Source organism: Calypte anna, chromosome 2 (genome assembly GCF_003957555.1).
Source record: "Calypte anna isolate BGI_N300 chromosome 2, bCalAnn1_v1.p, whole genome shotgun sequence".
NCBI lineage: Eukaryota > Metazoa > Chordata > Aves > Apodiformes > Trochilidae > Calypte > Calypte anna.
The window spans coordinates 124,343,113-124,363,949 of NC_044245.1; the positions used below are offsets into that span (position 1 = coordinate 124,343,113).

General features: G+C 42.7%; 2 protein-coding genes across 2 annotated transcripts; one reads left to right on the plus strand and one right to left on the minus strand.

The window, feature by feature from the left end:
- Positions 1 to 1,251: 1,251 nt before the first annotated feature.
- Positions 1,252 to 16,005, plus strand: E2F5 (E2F transcription factor 5). The gene is made up of 9 exons (XM_030445181.1): positions 1,252 to 1,503; positions 6,627 to 6,736; positions 7,393 to 7,554; positions 9,431 to 9,474; positions 10,832 to 10,896; positions 12,338 to 12,605; positions 13,311 to 13,511; positions 13,905 to 13,949; positions 15,264 to 16,005. Exons 1-9 carry the CDS (start codon positions 1,351 to 1,353, stop codon positions 15,371 to 15,373), a joined length of 1,158 nt encoding a protein of 385 aa, XP_030301041.1. The 5' UTR covers positions 1,252 to 1,350; the 3' UTR covers positions 15,374 to 16,005.
- RBIS (ribosomal biogenesis factor) lies at positions 15,962 to 20,747 on the minus strand. Its single transcript, XM_030445182.1, has 3 exons — positions 20,562 to 20,747; positions 17,385 to 17,500; positions 15,962 to 16,128 (listed from the first exon to the last, which is right to left on the minus strand). Exons 1-3 carry the CDS (start codon positions 20,683 to 20,685, stop codon positions 16,060 to 16,062), a joined length of 309 nt encoding a protein of 102 aa, XP_030301042.1. The 5' UTR covers positions 20,686 to 20,747; the 3' UTR covers positions 15,962 to 16,059.
- Positions 20,748 to 20,837: the final 90 nt, after the last annotated feature.

Genomic DNA, 20,837 nt, shown 5'->3' on the forward strand with positions numbered 1-20,837 from the left:
CTTCCTTAGAACTTCTAGATACATAAATGATTTCTACCTTGGGCAAGGGCCTTATGATAAAACAGTGGAAAAAATGGTGTATGTCAAGGCAACACCTCTTTAGACAGGGATAAATTTCAGCCTAAGATTACTGAAAAGTATAAAATGAATAAAATTGAAATAGAAATTGTGAACTCTGACCGTGTCAGATGAAAGGCATGTTCTCCTGCATTAATCATGAGAATTCAAAGTTCATTCAATTATGAGATTTTGCTTTTATTTCCAGGAAAGAGATCTATTTAAATCGGTACCAACTACGTAATCAGGAAAATCCGGTGTTACCTGAGAGCAGGAGGAATGTGATTCAAGTTCAGCGAGTGCACTCCTCCTTCTTATACAGACATATATGGACCTGAATCTGAAGGTACAGGTCCTTCGTAGCATGGAACACTGAGTGCAATGTCCCTCTATAACATGCTCCCTGGCCTGATGTGATGGGATGTCTGAGTCTTTTCCCCACCAGGTCTGTCTTTAAGTGCATGGCTTTAATTCTTCCCCTTTGTAGACTTTAAAGCTTCTCTACATTTATCTGATGCTAACTGAAAGGTAAAGAAGTACCTGAATAAAGGCTGAGGCCAAGTACATTTGGACACCAGTACAAGGGACTGGGTGAGCACCCAAACATGTCTCGGTACCTCCTATTAGGCCATCAGCGCGTTCTCTATCTTGCCGCGGGAGTTGCGCGAACCTCTGTTCCTTAACCTTTTTGTATCAAATGCAAACGCTGAAACGCGCCCTTTGTACTACAGCGTAGCAGCCGGGCAGGCTGGCAGGGGTACGTCTGACACTGATCGGTGCCCGACTCCCTGGCCCTCGCCTCCTCAGGCCTGCGCCACCCACGGGCCACCTCGGGCCGGACCCGGGAGAGGGGCGACTCCCCGACCTTCACCGGGCCACCGGCACCGCAGCTGGGCCCGATCGTAGCCGTGCCCACCCCGCAGAAGCCAGAGCGAAAGCCCGGCTCGGCCCGTGTCAGCCAAGCGTGATTCTTTTCCCGCATGCCGCAGGGCTTCCCCGTCCCGCTCCCGGACGGGGCGGCAGGGAGACGAGCACCGTTCCGACAGCCTCCTCCGGGAGGGCCCCGGACCACCTGTCCCCCGCCAGACACCCGCGGGGCGGGCCCGGCCCGTTCCCCCCGGCAGCCCCTCGCCCCCCGCGGCTGAAACATGCCGGTGTCCAGGCAACAGCGGCGGCGTCACTTCCTCTGGCACCGCCCCTCCCGCCGCAGCCTTCGGGCCGGGGCTCCGTTCCGGGCTCGGGCCGTTGCAGCGGTCTCGACACGTGGCGCGGCGGGGCGGCCCCGCTGGCGGCATGGCCGCGGCGGCCGAGGCGGCGGGCGGTGGTGGAGGAGGAGGCGGCGGTAGCAGCAGCAGCAGCCGCCACGAGAAGAGCCTGGGGCTGCTGACCACCAAGTTCGTGTCGCTGCTGCAGGAGGCCAAGGACGGCGTGCTGGACCTCAAAGCGGTGCGAGGGCGGGGCGGGGCGGCGGCGCCATGGTGGTGGCCTGCCCGCGGCGGGGGGAACGGCTCCCGCGGCACCGCTGGGCCTCGCCAGCGCGCACGGACCCGCAGCGCTGCTGGGAGGGCGGTGCAGATCGGGGCTGGGCAGGCCTGGCCGCCCGCTCCCTCCCTCCCTTCCTCCCTCCCTCTCTCCATGCCCGAAAGGCGGGGGGGGTGCCCCGGCCACTGACGGCTGCGGCTGCACGGTGATGGCTGACAGCCGCCGCGGCCGGCTGAAAGACGCGTTCCAGTTCTTTTGAAAAAGAGAGTAAAATGGTTACTGTGCATAAAAGGTAGCTCAGGAGGTTTGTTTGCTATTTATTTTTTGCTCTTCTGTGTAGATGTCTGCACTGACTTGGTGCACGGGCCGTTATTTAAACCTCTTCCTTGCCCGTCCTGAGTCCTTTTGGCAAGGCAAAACGATGTTGAAAAACAGACCATTGCCCTTTGAATACATATATAAAATCATTGCGGGGGCTTGCAGATTATATCAGAATCACAAGAATAATTCGGGTTGGAAGGGACCTCTAAAGGTCATCCAGTCCAACCCCCTGCAGTAAGCAGGGACACCCTCAGATCAGGTTGCTCAGAGCCTCCTCAAGCCTCACCTTGAATATCTCCAGGGATGAGACCTCAACTCCCTCCTTAGGCAACTTGTTTCATTTTTCCACTACCCTCATGATGAAGAACTTTTTCCTAAGATCCAGTATACTACTACTAAAAATACGTAATCTTCCCTCACTTCTGCCACCTCCGAAGTGTGAAGGTGTTGGATGGGGCCATGCAGGGACTTCCCTGTGAGCTTTTGAACAAACCCTCTTTACACCCTTGGTGCCATATCCCCCCTGCTGGTTCTCTGGACCGTGCAGCCGCCCACGTTGGCCCGGGAGCTGGATGGTTTTTCTTGTGTTTTTTCTTGTTGGTTAAAGTCTTTCTTGGGTGTTTTTTGTCTTGGGTGTTTTTTCTTGTTGGTTAAAGTCCTCAATGAACTTCTCTGAGAAGTTAAGCAGAGTGCATCAAGAAGCTAGCTTGGCACTTTGAATACTTGAGGACCTTTCTGACCTTGCTTGTTGGTTATTCTTGGAGGGCTACAGGAGGTGAGCATTTTTCTTGGACCTTTTTTTGTTTATCTCTGTTCAGAGATCAAGCACTTGAGTGTTCCAGCAGCTAGTGAAACTTCAGGGTGAACTAGGAAGGACACTGGATAGGTTTTTTACTTCTTTGATTATGTTCCTGTCTGTACACTTCTTTGTATTTAACTGCCTCTTTCTTTACTAAAACAGAACTAAGCTGTCCTCATCTCAGGGATTCTTGCACAGTTTACTTATTATCTGTTATGCAATGCAACATCTTCCAGATCAGTTTGAGAAGTAAAACATACTCAGTTTGTAAGACAACAAGCCAATAAGCTTGGATTAAAGAGCCAGAGGGAATGGATTTGAACAAGTTGGGCTGTGTAGAGAGATGGGACAGTGTTTCTTATTCCCTTTTGTGAGAAAGGTAACTACCCAGAGGGAATGGAGGGGTTGATAGCCAGGGAAAAATGGGCATTGCAGAAAGTTATAGACATTTCTGCTTAGGACCTTTATTGGACGCTGATCTCTGAATTCCTGGATACCATTTGTTGGAGGTAAATACTAACCAAAGTGAATAAATCATTGGTACTCTCATAAACAATGAGAAGGTACGTTTCTGTAACCCATTCCACAGAAGAGTATCTGATAAATTTTGCATTAGCTTAACCTTTATGCATACAGTGATAATCACATACAGGTTCCAAATGACACTGTTCAGTGTTAAACTCCCAGAGCTGTTGACAGTCCTCTTGGGGAGATGATGCTATATATCATCTGCTCCAGGGACAGGCTGGAAGATGCAGAACCTGTTTCATTTGACATATGTAGAGGCAATAGGCATTGCTGACCCTTCTGCTTTGTTGAGCTTTTCAGTTAGGATTCTTCTGTGGTGCCCTTATACATTTCTCTCTTCTTCAGTGCTAATGCAGCGAATGCACATCTGATAATACCCACTGCCTTTTGTCAGCTCCCAGGAAGCAAAGAAGTTGTGTGGGAATGCACCCAGCCTCTTGGTTATCCTTTCTCTCATGGATTTGTTGTTTGTTGGGTTTGTGTGGGTTTTTTTTATTTCTGGGCAGGAGTTCGTGTGTGCATGCCTGTGCTGAATGGCTTGTATTCTGTTTTCCAGAAGTTTGTGCAGTCTGAATGCACACAGAACCAAAGCACCGTGCTTAGGTGTTTTTCTTCCAGCTCAGAATCTGTCTGTGAGACACTAATATAGTGCTTATCATGAGTATATATGTACTTGAAGTATCAGGAGATACTAGAAGGAATGACTGGAGTGCAGCAGCTTTATATTAAAAAAAAAATCATGAAGGAACTCCAAATACAAATGACTGAGAAGAAGGAATGCAAACACTATATTCAACCATCTTAACAGGGTCATTGTGCAAGATGCCCCTTTCTTGTGCTGCCTGGATCTGCTTCAGCCATTTGACATAGGCTGAGAAATGCTGAGTTCTGAAAGTAGTTTTGACAACAGGGGTTTTGTTAAAAGTCTCAGGAGGCACTTTTAATTATTGAGATCATTAGTCCGTGGTTTGTGTGGAGGAACTGAATGCCTGAACATTGGTAACTGCTAGAGTGCTGGGGAGGAACTTTCAGATTAGATTTTAAAATATCTGTGAAACACCATAAAATTCTGAGAAGATAATCAGGTTGTAAGACTAGCACCAGAAATTTAGTGAATGCTTAAATTAAACTTTCCAGACTGGCCCCACTTTGATTTCATTGTTGAAATTCTTGTAAATAGTTTGACTTCATAGCTGTGATTGAATTGTAAATGCTGGTCAAGCCAAATACGTATGTAACTGTGTCCTTCATTTTTTCAGTCCCTAACCTGGGGTTCTGGACTTTGGTTTGCAGCAACAGTGAATTTCCTCTGATGGTGTTAATGGGAGCTCTGCTTTGCACATAAGAAATGAAAGAGTATTTAGGTACTGTGGCCACTTCAACTTTGGAACATCTGAAATTGGGCACTCAAAATTAGTGGTTTTTTAATATATTAAGATTAGTAAAGCATTTATATATTGGACAGATGGGAATTTTAGAAAATCTCATGAGATCATGAAATCTGCGTGCAGAGCAGTTTCTTCATCATTCAGACCATGAACACTCACATTGAGCAGCTGAAAAAAAAGCAGAATGTCATTAATGAGAACAGCAGCTGATTAAGTGTGTGCTGTCCATCCCTGGCACTGAATAATGTAGAGAGCTTGTGGAAATTGTGCTTCTGAAGGTTCTGAGATACACAGGGTGTTGATTAAATGTTGAGCAGCCTGCATCAGTTTTGCCACTTCTGAGATTTTGGTGGCTTCCCTTGCAGTCGTAAGTAATGTATATGCATCAGTGAAAGTAGCACATGAAGACAGTAAGAAAGCAGGTGCATACCTGATAATAGAAGTGGCAGAAGAGCCTGTTTCCTTTGGAGAGAGGTAGTCTGCTTTATTTATATGTATTTTGTTCTGTTACATAGAAAAAGATTTTAACACACCACTACGTAAGACCATACGAAAGATAAATGTTGATAGCAGCATCAGTAGAAATAGTGTTCAGTAGGTACATCACTGCCAAGAAAGAGCAGTGATGAGTATTTCATAGCTAAAAAGAGTATTTTTTTAAAATCACCATTTTTCTTCCATTTTTCCTTTAATTTTACTTGACTAGTTAAACATTCATCAGTATAAATTGAGCTAAGTCCTGCTACTTAACTTTCTAATAGAAAACTGATGTTTCTTTGGAAGATTAGTGAGTTTATTTATGGTTGAAGAAACACTGTGAAAGGAGTTACGTGGACTTTGCTATAAAATACATTTAGCTTTCCTTCCTATTTGTGATTGTCTCAGGTTGTATTCTTGATATAGACTACTTTGCCTGAAGTACTAATTTAATTGTTGGACAAACTGAAACAAATCATTGTGTGCCTGTAGTGGAAATTGCTTCGCTTACACATTAGTTGAGATTTGGGATGCAGAGGTACTTTCTAGCTATCCTTTTTGTTTCTCTTACTTTTTTTCTTCTAATCTGTTTAATCCCTTGTAATTATTGTATTTAAGTGTCCTGAGTAATGACAGAGCCAGATTCCTCTTTTCCTTCTCTCTTTTTGGTTAGTATTCTTTGAACTTGAGCTGCTTTACAGCATCAAATAAATGAGGCACTGGAAGGAACAACTAACTCAAGTTTGCTTATATTATGTTAAGTCTTTGTATGAGGCACATAAAACTCACCATGGAGAGAATTATGACATGAAGCAGACTGTTTCCTCTGCCTGACACTCTGCTTTACTCTGAGTGACAGGTCAGCTGTGACAGCACGCAGACACATGGCCTAGGTAGCTATGTCCCAGAAGCGACAGTGTGGCAGCAGTGAGCATCCCTGCAGGCAGTACCCGAGGGTTCTGTTGGCTGTGAAATGCCTTTTGGTACTCGATGTGACAGACAGAGCAAGCCCAGGTACACCAAGTGGTGGATTTGTGCAGTGAAATGTTATAGGACAGTGCTGGCTTGAAGTATTTTAGCTCTCCTTCAGCCACTTTCTGAAATTAAAGCCCTGTCACTTCATATCCTGGCACAGTTTCTACAGACAAGAACTGCAATACCTCAAGTGTCAGTGGAACGAATTATGAACTTAATACATCTTTGGCTTCAGAAGCTTGCTCCGCTGCAGGGAGTTGCTGTCTGGCTTTCCTGCTTTTTCCTGTCTTCCAGCATTGCATGCTGCTTCATGCAGTTAAGTAGCACATGCTCCAGTTACCAGAGGTGGTCTTTGCAATACTTGTGAACTCTCCTTTCTGATGAGGGTAGACGTGGTGGCCTCCAAAGAAAGGGCTCCTCTCAGCATGCTTTGTAGCACTACAGATAGGTGCTGAACAATTCATGATTGAGCATCTTTCAAAAAGGTGAGTCTTCTCCCTTCAGAATAACATTATTTGGCGTTTTTCCAAGGGGATGGCCTAGCTGCCTTTTGGCCTCAGCATGCAAGTTGCTGATACTCATTTTTCTTCTCCTGACAGGCTGCTGATACCCTTGCTGTAAGGCAGAAGAGAAGGATCTATGATATCACCAATGTTTTGGAGGGGATTGATCTCATTGAGAAGAAGTCTAAAAACAGCATTCAGTGGAAGTAAGCTCTGTCAATTTTGGGTATTTTCATGTGCTCAAAAAGCAACGCAAATTGCCACCTTCCCCTTCTCCTGACTACATATAACACCATAAAATTAATGTTACTCTTGTCACTGAGCAATATGACATTTTAGAATTGCAGTAAAATTTCAAATTAACTTTATTTGTCTTCTCTTTTAACTTGTGTCTTTGATGCATAACATCAAGTTTAAAGCATACAGTAGAGAAACTTTTAAAAAACTTGTAGTCCTGCATAATAACTAGCCCTTGTAAAATCTACTCTAGATGAATTTGGAAAGGGTATTGGGACACACTGTCTCCACCTACCTGCCCACTTGAAGTCTATGCCAATTTTCCCTTAGGTTGCTGAAGGTGAAAATTCAAGCTAGGAACTAGAGGGAAAGGATAAAGGATCTGCAAGCCATATCCAACACAGAAAAAGCTACATTGCAAAATAAAATAAATTTTGGGAGGGAGTAATTCTAAATTTGATCTGAATTTTAAGTATTTTTCAGGACTGCTGGAAGAGTGAACACTCATTTCCTTCATATTGAATATTAGTAGATTTTCAAAATGTTGGAAGTAGTCTTAAGAAATTATCTTTGCATGTTTACTTCAGACTTCTTATGGTTTCATGAACCCCTCTACCTTTTTAAGAGGAGTAGGTGCTGGCTGCAATACAAAAGAAGTTATAGACAGGCTGAGGTATCTGGAAGCTGAAATTGAAGATCTAGAGCTAAAAGAAAAAGAACTGGATCAGCAGAAATTGTGGCTTCAGCAAAGTATCAAGAATGTCATGGATGATTCTACAAACCATCAATATCCTTTTAAATTAATTGTGTGCATCTTGGAACTAGAAGTAAATCGACACTTTAAGTGTAGCTAATGGATAAAGCATAGTGTAGTCCATTTTATCCAGAAATCAGGAAAGGCAAATGTTTTTTAAGTTTCGGTTCAAAAAGAAGGAAAATATAAATCTTATTCATGTGTTTACATGACTTTTTAACTTCTTTGACTATATAATTGGTAATTATACATGCTGAAAATAATTCAGCATGCACACGCACAGAGTAATTTTTATGTCCATGTTATTGCTTTCCAGGACTTGAATTTATACTTTCTTAGCAGTTCTTTTACATTAATCTTGTTTTGTGTTGCTTCTCTTTCCTTGAAAAGATTAAAGTATCACCCAAAGATAAATTGACTTAACAAGGTTCTGAAGCTTGTCAGGCTTGGAATAGAAAAACTATCCTGTCTGTAAATACTTCTATGAGCAGATAATTCCTTCTACATTACTTCTAACCAGGTATTTACAGAATCATGCAGGTTGGAAAGTACCTCTGAGTCCAACCCTTAATCCACTACCACTGTGGTTACCAGACCATGGGGCCACATTCAGTCTCTTTTTAGAAATGTCCAGGGATGGAGAATCCACCAGCTCCCTGGCCAGCCCATTCCAAAGCCTGATCACCCTCTCTGTAAAGAACTTTTTCCTAATACGTAACCTAAACCTACCCTGGCAGAGCTTAAGTCCATGGGCTCTTGTCTTACTGAGAGATGCCTGGGAGAAGAGACTGTTCCTGATACAGGCCAGGATGCCATTGGCCGCCTTGGCCACCTGGGCACACTGCTGGCTCATATTCAGCTTCCTGTCAATCCAGACTCCCAGGTCCCTTTCTGCCTGGCTGCTCTCAGCCACTCTGTGCCAATCCTGGAGCTCCCCCTGGGGTTGTTGTGGCCAAAGTGCCGGACCCGGCACTTGGCCTTGTTGAACCTCATCCCGTTGGAATCAGCCCAACTCTCCAGTCTGCCCAGGTCCCTCTGCAGAGCCCTCCTGCCTTCCAGCTGATCCACACTCCCCCCCAACTTGGTGTCCTCTGTGAATTTGCTAATGGTGGACTCAGTCCCCTCATCTAAATCATTGGTGAAGATATTAAACAGAACTGGGCCCAGCACTGATCCCTGGGGACACCACTGGTGAGCAGCCACAAAAAAAAATTAGCTCTCTTGCGAGATACTGAGCAAAATAGATGCCTGTGATCTGGAGCAGAAAAGTGCCCTTCTTATCTATAGTGCCAGTGAAAAGCATTTAAAAAATTCTTGCAGTTTCTCTACAGAAACTGTTACTGTAAAAATGGATTTTGTAGAAAGGCAATTGAAGTTAGATATTAGGAGAAACTTGACTTTGGCAGAGCTAGTGCTGGAATTGAACCTCCAGGGAGACGTTGAATATCCATCACTGGAAGTTTTCCAGAGGAGTGGAGGAAAATGTCTGTCTGTAATGTCTTGACATTTCATACTACCTTGAGGCTGGGGAACAAGAATGCAGGTGAACTCTGAAATCCCCTCTGGCAGTTTTTTTGTTTGATTCTGGGAAGTCCTGATGTATACTTGAGTTCTGTAGTGTCAGGTTTGTGAGGTAAATGGTTTTCTTCAAAACAAGATTTTACATGTTCTCTTTTTTTAGAAGAATGTCTTCTTATTCAGGCTATACAGCTTTTTCCTTTTTGTGTTTTCTTCACAGATATTTTTTTTTCTTAGAACTCTACTATTTTTAACTAGCCATACTGAAAGCCAAAACCCATGCCTTGATTACAGCATTAAGTTTGCAGTTTAAACCAAATTTGGACAAACTTATTTCAAAGGGCAACAAATAGCATGATGCTCTAAGAAACTGTTCCTTGACTTAAATTACATTTTCATATGTAACCCATGAAGATATCTGTAACTGCTTCAATGGTAAGTTACTGCTAGGCTGCATTTCTTAAAGTGAGGGCTATCCTGATCTTCCTCTTGAAAACTAACTTACTAACTAACCTGCTTTTTTCCTGCATGTATTTTCAGTTGAGAGTATTCAGTAGTGATCTGTAGTACGTACCTGTCTCACATTATTGTTTATGACCAGGAAGTTCTGGCATTTTCTAGGTTTAGCCACAGGCAGTATGGAGTGGAAGCTCAGCTCATTTTAGAGTACTGTTTTCAGGTGCATTTTTCTATATACTTCATACTGCAGTTTGCCTTAGGTTGTTAATGCAACCAGGGACAGGAAATTTTGGTCCAACCCATCAGAAAGACCAGGCAAACCCAAGTTTCATAACGTTTTGTGGTAGCATCTGTGGCCAGAGGGGAGCTCCTTATGATGCTACGGAAGTGGAGCCAGCTGAAGGCTAAAGATGAGGCATTGCTACTAAATCAAAGAGATACCTTCTGTACAGGATTTTTACAGATGCTGGCAATAATTTCTGGCTGAAATTACTTACCTTGGGATTCTGTCCTGATCCTGCATTATTCAAGGGAAGATTGTGGTTCAGCCTCAAGCTAGGCGCAGAACCATCCCTTCTTTGCCACAAGGAATTCTGAGATTGGTAATGGACAAAACTGCAAGATTAAACAACTGTAGAGCTTAGCAAAATCAGCTGTTACTGAAACCAGTTAATCATTACAAAATGTGGAGGCACCTAGTATGCCAGTCACATAATATTTCATATAAAGGACTCTTAGGAAGCAGAAGAAGAAAAGCATTATTCCCAGTTATGGACAAAGGGGAATTGATGTCCAGGTACATGTGTGACCTGCTTGGGCACTGGGAAAAGCTGGCACTGATCATCATCATTTAAGACCTAAGGCATTCCATATAACCTAAGCTATTCTATGATTTTATGACCTTTTCTTTCTTCTCCTGTGAAACTTCTCTGTGCTACCACCGTTCTTCAAGCTCCCGCCATGAGCTGTACCAGAGAGCTATTCTAGGTGAAAAAGAAACTAGTTAAGTAAATACTTCATCTTGCAATACATTTCAAACTAGGGGGCCCAGGGAGAGTAACAGACAGGTAAAGGAAGTGCTGAATATTGCATTGCTACAAGAAAAGTTCTTGCAACTGGGGTCCAAGTATTGAGATTCTGTGATTTACATAATGCAATATACTTGGATCATACAAGGACTATGGAAGTCCCACCAGAAGTTTATTTGTGCTAGAATTCTGCAGTATTTTAAGTGACCTTAGTGAATTACTATGTCTCATTTGAGTGGGTGCCATGCAAAACTTAAGAAAAATATGCACATTTAACACTTTCTTAAAAACTGCTTTTTAACCAGGAGACACACTTCTAGCAATTCAAGCACCTTGTGGTACACAGTTAGAAGTACCTATACCCGAAATGGTATGTACTGCTTTCTTGCTTACCTAAGTATTCTAGAGGGCCAGTGGGAAAAAAGCATCTACTTTAAAGCAGAAGATTTATCTCTAGCTACATGTGAGGAGGGAAAAATTGGAAAATTGAGGTGGTGTCAGGCAAAAATGGATAGGACAGGTGGGAAAAAGTGTTGGGATCCCTTGACAGAGTCATGGTGAAAGCCTTCTATTTTTTTAAATAAGATGCAGTAGTGGGTTTGTTCTCTCCTCTCTTGCTTTTAAATGTTTCAGCTTTCTGGATTAAGTGCATTTGTCATTAATTCCCTTGAGAACATGCTAGCAGCAACTTTTATGTGTCAAATTTCTCTTTATTAAGAAGTTTAGAAGCTGTTTCTAGTGAGGCTAAGCATAGTCTTATTATCATAAGAGTGCACAAAACTAGAACCATAAAGCTGATTCCAGTGAAACTATCTTTGTCCCTGCTGAAATGAGTCGAGGCAATGGTAAGGTACTCTGTGGAACCAAAGTCAGCTGCTGTGCTGTTGAGTTTATTTTGATTCCCGTGGAGGACCTAAACAATTGATATTAGGCTTCATCACCAACTTCTAATTTGATGGAGGTTTTTTTTGTTCCGTTCCCCTAAGACTTTTCCCACTTTTCTCATACTCATTTTTTCTAAAACATACTTCCTGAAAACCTGTCTGCTGAATTGGCTGCTCAGGGTCCCTGAGACTGTAGTGTAGGAAGCTGGTCCCAGCTGTACTGCCTAAACAACTTGACAAAAGAAGGCCTGGCAAATCAGCTAAGATGTTTCTCCTGACTCATGACCCTGTGTTTACTCAGTCTTTGTGTGATATCCAGCTGGTTTAGGATGTTTGATCCCAACCAGGATCATTTAAAGGAATAAATTTAAATGTACAGAAATCATTACTTACCATTGCTGTTATTGATAAGATGTAGCCCTGCTGTGTTTCCTGTAGCTTGAATTCAACACATAGTTAAGCACTTCAAAGAACTGCAGATCTCTGTCTGCTGTAACTTTGTATTGGTCAGGTAAATATATTACAGCCATTGTAGCTTTGTAATCTCTTTGTGTTTTGGTTTGTATTTTGTTTGTGGTTTGGTTTTGTTTGGGGTTTTTTGTTTGGTTTTGTTTGGGGTTTGTTTTGTTTTGTTTTTTTTTTGGTTGGTTGGCTGGTTGGTTGGTTTTTTAATAATTAGATCACATGTATTAGTTTTAGGTACTATTTTTTTCCTGAGTATGATAAGTAAGTTTGTGCCAGTTTTCAGCTCTTCCTATTGATCTAACGAGAAGAACACTGTTACTTATCTTCTGCATCAGTTTGAGAATTTTCTTCAAATATCTTCATTACTTTCTGTGGGAAATAACTCCATGCAGTTATTGTTGTATTTTGTGAAGTTCCAAATTCTCAAGGAATGATAACTATCTTAATACACCACTTCTACAGGGACAGAATGGACAGAAGAAATACCAGATCAATCTTAAAAGTAGTTCAGGACCTATCCATGTGCTGCTTATAAATAAAGAATCAAGTTCCTCCAAGCCCATGGTGTTTCCAGTTCCTCCACCAGATGACCTTGCACAGCCCCCGTCTCAACCTGCAGCTCCAGTGACTCCCCTTAAACCTGCTACAGCTTCTCAAGATCCAGCAGAACAACAAGCTCCTAGCCAAGGACAAGACTTGACACAGACATCGGTTGCAGACACGCCACCGGGTGTGTTGAGAGTTTTTCCTACCTCAGATGGGTGGGGGAGGAAGGAGATGTTAAGGGAAGGAAGAAACTGTTAGAAAAGGTGATATATAAAGGGAAGATAAGAATTTGCATAGTCCAACAGTTGGTCTGTTAAGAGACTACCCCAAGGGTTTACTGACATATCTCAGGAGGTTACAGAGAAGCCTCTTTCTCTTTGTCTTGGGTCTGGTAAATCAGATTCTTCCCTTGTAGCTTATCGTCTTATACCAAACAGGTTTTGGATGTGATCTTGTTAATTATTCTGAGGTGCCTCTCCAGAATGGAGTATGGAAAGGAGTTGCCAACCTCTGATGGAGTGTACGATTTGAAAATGTGCCTTTTAATGAGACAGTTAATACAGGCACCAGTTCCAGCTTTTGTGCCGCAAGGTCATGTATCTTCTTCCACATAGCCACAGTGAAAGACTGCCTGAATATCAGGTATTTTTTTTATATATCATTAGTAGGATAATGCGAAAAGACTTAAGAAAATGGTATCAGTGTTACAGACTGCATTTTTAAAGTCTTGATCATATTGTGCTTGTGACTTTTGAAAGGGGAGGCTGCTGTCATCTCATCCCAGGCACTGAGCATGTTCTCCTCAAAAGAAAAGCTGACTGCGACTGCAGCTCTTTGGTTTTCCCTTTGTCTGTACCAGACTTTACAACGTGCCTTTCTGTCTTTGTAGCCGGCAGTGTGGAGCAGAGCAGTTCGACCGCAGCAGCTCCTTACTCCAGTCTCCCAGAGTCGGTGTTGTACCCCAGCCTTTCAGGAGATGGCGCCCAAGCTATAGCAAACTCGGGTGACTACCAGGGCTTGCTGCCCCTGGATGTTAACTGTATTCTCAAGCCAAACACATTCGACATGGCCAAGATGGAGGAGCCCGCAGGTAGGGAGAAGCAGTTACTATTTCAATTATTTTATTAGATCCCGGAGCCCTTCTTTGTGACCCAGTTACCAATGAGTTACACAGAGGAAACGACAGGCCTCTTGATCTAATGAAGCCACTGAGGCAGCTTTGAATAGCAAACTCATTGTAAGCAAAATACCTTTCTCTGCCACCAAATCAGCTTCATATTGTTCATGGCTGTAGGGTAAAAAATTCTGTGAAATAATCAGGAAAGACTGAGGGATACAAAGATGAGTATTTTTTATTGCGTACATGGCATGCTTCTCTCCACTGATCACACACTGCACATAAGCCATATTGCACTTGGCACTTCAGTGGTTTAATGCAGAGAATCTGCACTGACTGAAAAACACGTGCTCCTGTCTTTCACAGGAAATTTCAGTGGAGATATTATTGATGAACTCATGTCTTCTGATGGTAAGTAACTTTTCTAATAATCACAAGTAGCAGCATGGGTGTTTTGTGTGAACAGCAGTCTGGGAAGGTGGCTGTTAAATCTGGTGCCAAGAGTCAGTAGGAAACTCCTTTCCCCTGTACTGACTTCCTCTATCCTTGTCATTCCTGCCTTTACTCCCCTTTCCCTTCCCTGCACTAGTTTAACAATCAGAATTGGAAACCCTTAATCCAGCAAGCACTTGCATGCATGAGTAACCCACTAGTCCTTAATTCAGGAAAAAAAAACAGGCTGGTGACTTAAGAGTGTTGCCTTAAAAAAAATTAAAATCTGGTTTAATTGATTCTGTTCTGCCTCAGGCTTCCTGCAGGGGCTTTGAGTAAACATTTCAGAAAGTATTTACATGCCTGCATGCAGACTGATAGCATAGCCAGCTGTGGGACATGAACAGAACAGATAAATGTCACCTCCCTCTGCTCTTGCACCTCTTCTGGCCATGAGTGCAGAACCGAACCACAGCTGGTGAGCTCACACACTCCCTGCCTCACTGAGGTGCAAGGCAAAGAGGTGAACTCTGCTGGCATTGTTCCTCTTGCCTTGTAAACATGCTGCTGTGAGCAGCCTCTGCTAATATCTGCCCTTCAAACAGACAGCCTCAGGGCTTATCCAGAAAAAAACATATAATTATAAGATCCAAGGGGCAAGATGGGATTATGTGAATGTGCGGGTATCGTGGCTAAAAAGGAAATAGTCTCCACTTCTAGAGCACAACATACCCAGCTCATCTGCACTGTGTTAGTGTTCCTGAGGTAAGAGCATGTTGGCTGAGGCTTCTCTTGCATTCCCGCCCCAAAGATGGGATCAAGTCCATGCTTGAAATGCAGTGTGCAGAGAAACTGCTAGATTCCCTTTTTCATCTGGAGAATATGGAAAATGGTAACTTCCTTACTTAATATTAGAAATATTTGGAAACTGGTATATGCAATACTGTAACAAAACAAAGAAATACATACGATGGCTTTCCAGTTAAAAGTTTCAAAAGCTGCTCCTCTGCTGCAGAAAGACAAATTAAGCCCATATTCCACAGCTATTGCTCTATTCCAGCAAATTCACTTAAAAGACTAAGCAAAAAATGTAGACATATCACTGCCTTAGTTTGTAGGCAATACGGGTAGGTATTCACAGTATACATCCTAGCATGCTTCTCAGATTATCAAGACTATTTTAATTATTAAGACTAAGCCTGATTGTGGTGATGACAAACATACTGAATTATGAGATAGGGCTGATATTCCAGAAGTGTTTTAAATTTAAACTAAACTATTCCTGCTTTACAGTTTTTCCTCTCTTACGACTTTCTCCTACTCCCGGAGATGACTACAACTTTAACCTGGATGATAATGAAGGAGTCTGTGATCTCTTTGATGTGCAGATACTAAATTATTAGATACTGTGTCAACCAGACTACTTATCTACCTCTAACTGTAACATTCTAGACTTCTTCATAACCTAAGTATTTGAATAATGAAATGTATAACCTTAGGTTCACTGACTCTGGGAGTAATATTTCCTTTTGCTTCCTTTAAACTACTTCACAAAACAAATTCAACAACCAGAAAAAAGGGCTTCTGTTCAAAAATTCTGGCATGTTTTTTCAACCTGAATGTCCCTCTGTGTAATCCAATTATTTGGAGTTTTCCTTAGTAAGAAAAGTGAAAATGTTTTATAGCTTCTTTGATCAGTAAAAAAAAAAAAGCTTGGCCTTCTTGCTCACAGTTAACACCATATTATTAGAAGCTTTACTGCCAAGAAGCTTTTTTTTTTTTTAAACCTTTCAATCAATTTTGAAGCTTTCACTGCCAAACTGAAAAGTGAAGGATACCAACTTGAGTTATGCTAAATTGTTTCAGTGAACCAATTTTGTGAAGTGCCTTCTGTTTTAGCACTTTAAGTTTCTCACACTGACTTCTGACATTCCACTTTCCTAGATGACAGGAAAGGTCTGTTTGTAGTTTGTATTAAAGTGTGCCAATACTTGTATATTTAACAAGATTTTTTTAATAAAATTGTACAAACAAAGCCAATCAGAATTTTCTATCTGATTTTTGCAATCCCTTAATTGTCCATTATGCATTACAACTGGGATAATAAGCTTGTGGCAGCATCCACATTTGCTGGTTCCTCTTCCAGATGTGTGGAAACCTGTAAAAAATGAGTTACAGTTTAAAGTAGAAAGCAGTATCTTTTCACTCTGCTTGAAAAATAAAAGTTCACTAATAAATACCTGTTGTCTAGAAGACTAGTTTGTCTTTATATATTTCATTCAGGCTAATTTTTCAGTCATAATACAGCGATCTGGGGGATTACAGGATTCAATAAACTTGACATGGCCAAATGGAAATAATCTCAGCTTTTAGTTTAGGAAGCACTCTCAACAACATCATTTTGCAGCTTTGGAGAAATTACTGTTACAGCCCAAGTGATCAAATCCAACATTACACATGTACACCTATACCAGCATGTGAGCAGTGGTAAAAGTCAGAATTCCTGGCTGTGTGCAATAGCAAGCCAGCAGGGTCAGGGCCACTGGCACCAACTGCCTTGAAACCCTTGCTTAGCCTCATACTGTGCTGGACCTATCACCTGAGTTTCCCTTTTCTCTCAGCTTCTCCTTTAAGGTATTTGACACTTGTTCTGTTGCTCCCAGCTATACAGAAACTTGATCACCCCAGGCACAGTAAATAAAATTCATCTTATACCCACTTCTTCCAACTCCCTCTAATTATCCCAACAGCCACGATTGATTGATCTGTACTTAGTCTTAGCCCATGGCTTTCTCCCCCAAACCATGCCTAATACAGCAGAGAATCAGCACAGAGTTTATATGGAGCAGTTTGTGTGCAGTTTAAAGTTTGTGAACAGATTTCTTTGCTCAATGAACTGCACGTAGCCCATTTTAGTAAGAAAGACGTGTGAAGCACTTCCTTGAACCCTGAAGTTGCTAACAGTCAATAAGCTCTGTTACAGAAATGAAGGCTTAGGAACAGAAAGAGGCCAGAGCTCTTTGATTCCAAAGCACTGTTGTGTGCTTCAAGGCAGGAAACAGCAAGATTCATCCTTACTTTCTGCAACTATACCTGCTAAGGAGTAAGTCTCAAGCTAGAATTAACTTCAAAAACCATCAATTAAAGAACAGCTAGGACATAATTTTTAAATATGTTTTGGAAGCATGGGTCTGGCTTGGCTGACACCCCTCTTCTCTCTTGACTTCAGTAGTTACATAGCACTTGAATATGCTAACCACATTTCAAGCATTAACCACACAACTTGAAATGAATAAAGCTGGGTTTATAGCTTTAAAGCAACAGCATTAATTACCTGCAGTCTTCGAGCCAGAATATAATGCTTTGAACATACATTTTCCTCATTAACATCATATTTTTATAAAGGGAAATTACCTGATGACTCTTCTGAGATTCTGCTGCGGTGTCTTTTGATAGCTGCCGTACTTCTTTCTGAACTTCAGCAAATGCTTTGTTTATTGTGTGAACTTTCTCAGCATTTCTATATTTATCTGGGAGGGAAAAAAAAATACATGCATTGCTGTTTCTAACTGACATTCCACTGGCATGTGAAATTGCACCATTTCTGTAAAACTATTAAAATTATTCTGTAAAACTATTATACAGCCTGTGTTACATGAGTAATCTTCCAAAAACTGCATTTTAGTAAGTGTGTTTTCAAGCTTGAGTTTATCTGTTACTTCATTATGTCATCTAGCCATACTACTAATTTTCTAATAAATAAAAATAATGAAAGCAGTTACACTTGTTCTATTGGAAGGGGAGCCCATAGTGATCTAGAAACAGAACATAGACAAAAAAAAATGCCAGACTATAGACAGGCCATGCCAGACTCCCCTCAGCTCCTCTTAGCTGGAGTGGAGTTCCAGGAAGGGTTCCTTTTTTTCATTTTTTAAGTAATCTTACCATTTTTCAGTTTCTTCAGTATTTTGCCTTTCATCATCACACCTTCCATTTCTACTTGTTCATATTGTAAGTCTAGCCAGCAATGTCTATTGGATTTTGCTATGTTATTTCAAGAAGCTTCTATGGCTGTAGCAGACCAGGACACGGATCTGGTCCCTGGACACCTCACAGCCTTGCTTACTAGCCCAAGTCTGCCTTCCTAAGTTACTTCAGCAAAGATGTTTGCTTTTGAGGGGGAAAACCTAAGATATGGACACATGCTGTGCTCTGGGAACAATAATCTGGGCTAGAGCAGCCAGGTGGATGCATGGGGCCATCAACTCTTTCACCACTGCATCAAATTAAAATTCAGCTGATCTCAGCCCTAGCACCCATTGCTTCTGAAGCACCAAGTTTGGAACAAGACTGTTGCCAGATGTTGCCTATTACACTGCAGATAATCCACAAGCACACTCATACTTCTTCAGGCAACTCTTAAGATTTTAGAATACCTACTGCTGTTCCAAAGGCTACCCCTGTAATTCACCTCTCAGCAATTTACATAGACAGAAGCAAATCGTGATCTGCTACACGTATTCACTTTGCTTTCAAAGCTCCCCTAATCTCAGAGCATGTGTACATTAACAATAAATCTTTTCATTCTAAGTGCATGACCAAGAGAACAAGTAGTAAGAAAGCAGGAGCAAGAGGCTGATAAAACATGCCTCTCATTAGCAGTTGATTCACAATAATCTGGATGGAGACTCAGGAAATACAGACTTGGGTCCTTGCTCAAGTCAGAGTGGATGGGACTGCAGGCAGTGCACTTTACAAAGACCCTGGATTTCCTTCCCATTGGGGTTCTTCAGCTTCACAGGAATGCTGAAAAGCTCCAGTTTTACTACCTGATATATTCAGCTACTGGGGCAGGATTTCTCCGTAAAAGAAGCTCTATAGACAGCATGTATATCTATATAAAAATGGTTTGAATAATTATAATAGGCTTTTATCTATTGAAGAATGAACCTATTTTAACATTGTTTTTCTGATCATTTTCCTACACTGCTTAATGATAAGTAAATCCCTAAAGGCTTAATGTATTCTCTGATTCTATGAATTAAAGAATACAGCTTCAAACACAGAATAAAATTTTACTCCTAATAAGCTACTGACTTTCATGAGTATGTTTTTAAACCCGTTTCTCCCTTTATTATACAGAACCCTGTAGACTAAGTGGAGATGTGACGCCAGCAATAGGAAATTGTTTGGCGCTCCCTGTTTATTTCCTGAGCTTGTTATGCTCCTGTCTGGCTGGCAGATTAACTTGTCAAGTAGCTTTAGGTTCCAGGAGAAAATCTGAAAGGGCCTTATTTTAAGAGCTATATAAACCCTGTTTGCCCAGCAGAGGGCAACTAAATCTATTGGGAACAATAAACCCCTTTCTGCTTTTATTATCAGATGCCTCTCTACAAGGGCTGACTGAAGCAGATCACACAGGGCTAGAGGCAGGGTTTGAGATGAGACTGTGTAATGTCATGCTGCTACCAAGAGGAAAACTTTTGCTTAGAACACCCCATCCCTCTTCCCCTGCATTGCCTCCAGCCATACAACCCATTCTCTTCCTCCTCTGGGACATGATGCCCACCAGACAGGAAAATGGCAAAATACTATTTTTGGTTGTTTACTTCTCCATTGCTCTGGTGTGTCAAATCAGCACAGACCAGGGTTTGTGAAGCATCCCAGCCTTTCTAAAGTGTCAAAAGGTGGAAAAAAATAGCAAGACTAACACATGACAGTGTGTGCTCTTAGATCTGTTCACTTAGTCTCACCAACACAGTTTTACTTGACAACCAAGTCAAATAAACAGCTTCTGGATCAGAAAAGGTTCCATCCTTTCCAGTTTTTCCCCTCAAAAAAATGTTTTTCTCTACACTCATTCATAATTAGGTTTGTTCAACTCGCCAGCCCAGCAGACAAAAATACAAAATGTATTTTAATTGTTGTTGCTGCTGTTTGAGCAAGTTAAATCACTTAGTATGCAATGAGCTTCCAAGGTGGAATCAAGGCAAGCTGTTGGAACAGAGCCTGAAGCCTGGTAAGGGGGGCATGACAAAAAAGGAGGACTTCACCTTGCAACATCTGTGACTGGTACTTTGGGTCAAGCTATTTTGTTACACTGCTCCCAGCATTACACTCTCCGTGACGCTGCAAGTGTCCTACAGTAAACACAAGGCCATTAAACAACTGATGTTGTCTTTAGCATCACATTCCCCAGGACACATTCAGATCCTATCAGATCCTTTCTAAGCGACCCCTCTCAGGGACTGCTTCAAGTCTTACACAGCAGATGCATGCAAGAGATTAACCAAATAAACTTTGTGCTTTTCGAAAATTAAGACATCCACATATAAACCTAATTTTCAGGTGGAGATTCGTGTCCTTCGCAACACCGTCCGTACAACAGCTCTATTCCCTCTGCCCAGTCGAGGCCTATGAGGCGGCAAGGCGGCACCAGCCCGGTGCGGAGCGAAGGCCGCAGAAGCGACCGTGCCCTCCCGGCCCAAACGCCGCAGCGGAAGAGCTGCGGGCGAGGCGGCAGGACCGACGCTCTCTGGTGGGCCTCTCCCCTGGGAAGCCTCCCTCTCCCCTCCCTCCCGGCGGCGCCACACACCTGCTTTAGCCCGGAGGTGACGGGCCGCGCCTTGTTCTTGGCCTTGGCCTTGACGGCGCCGCTGCGGGCGATGTGGAAGACGCTGACGGCCTTGGCCGCCCGCGAGCGGCTCTTCCCCATGGCAGCGGCTCCGCGCCACGGCTGGCGGCGTGACGTCACACCCGCGCGCCCAGGGACCTGCCAATCCCCACTTAGCACGGGCACGGGCCGCAGGGGCCGGCAGGTGCCGGTAGGGGGCGCTGCGCCCCTCCTGTTCCTCCTCTTTCTCCGTC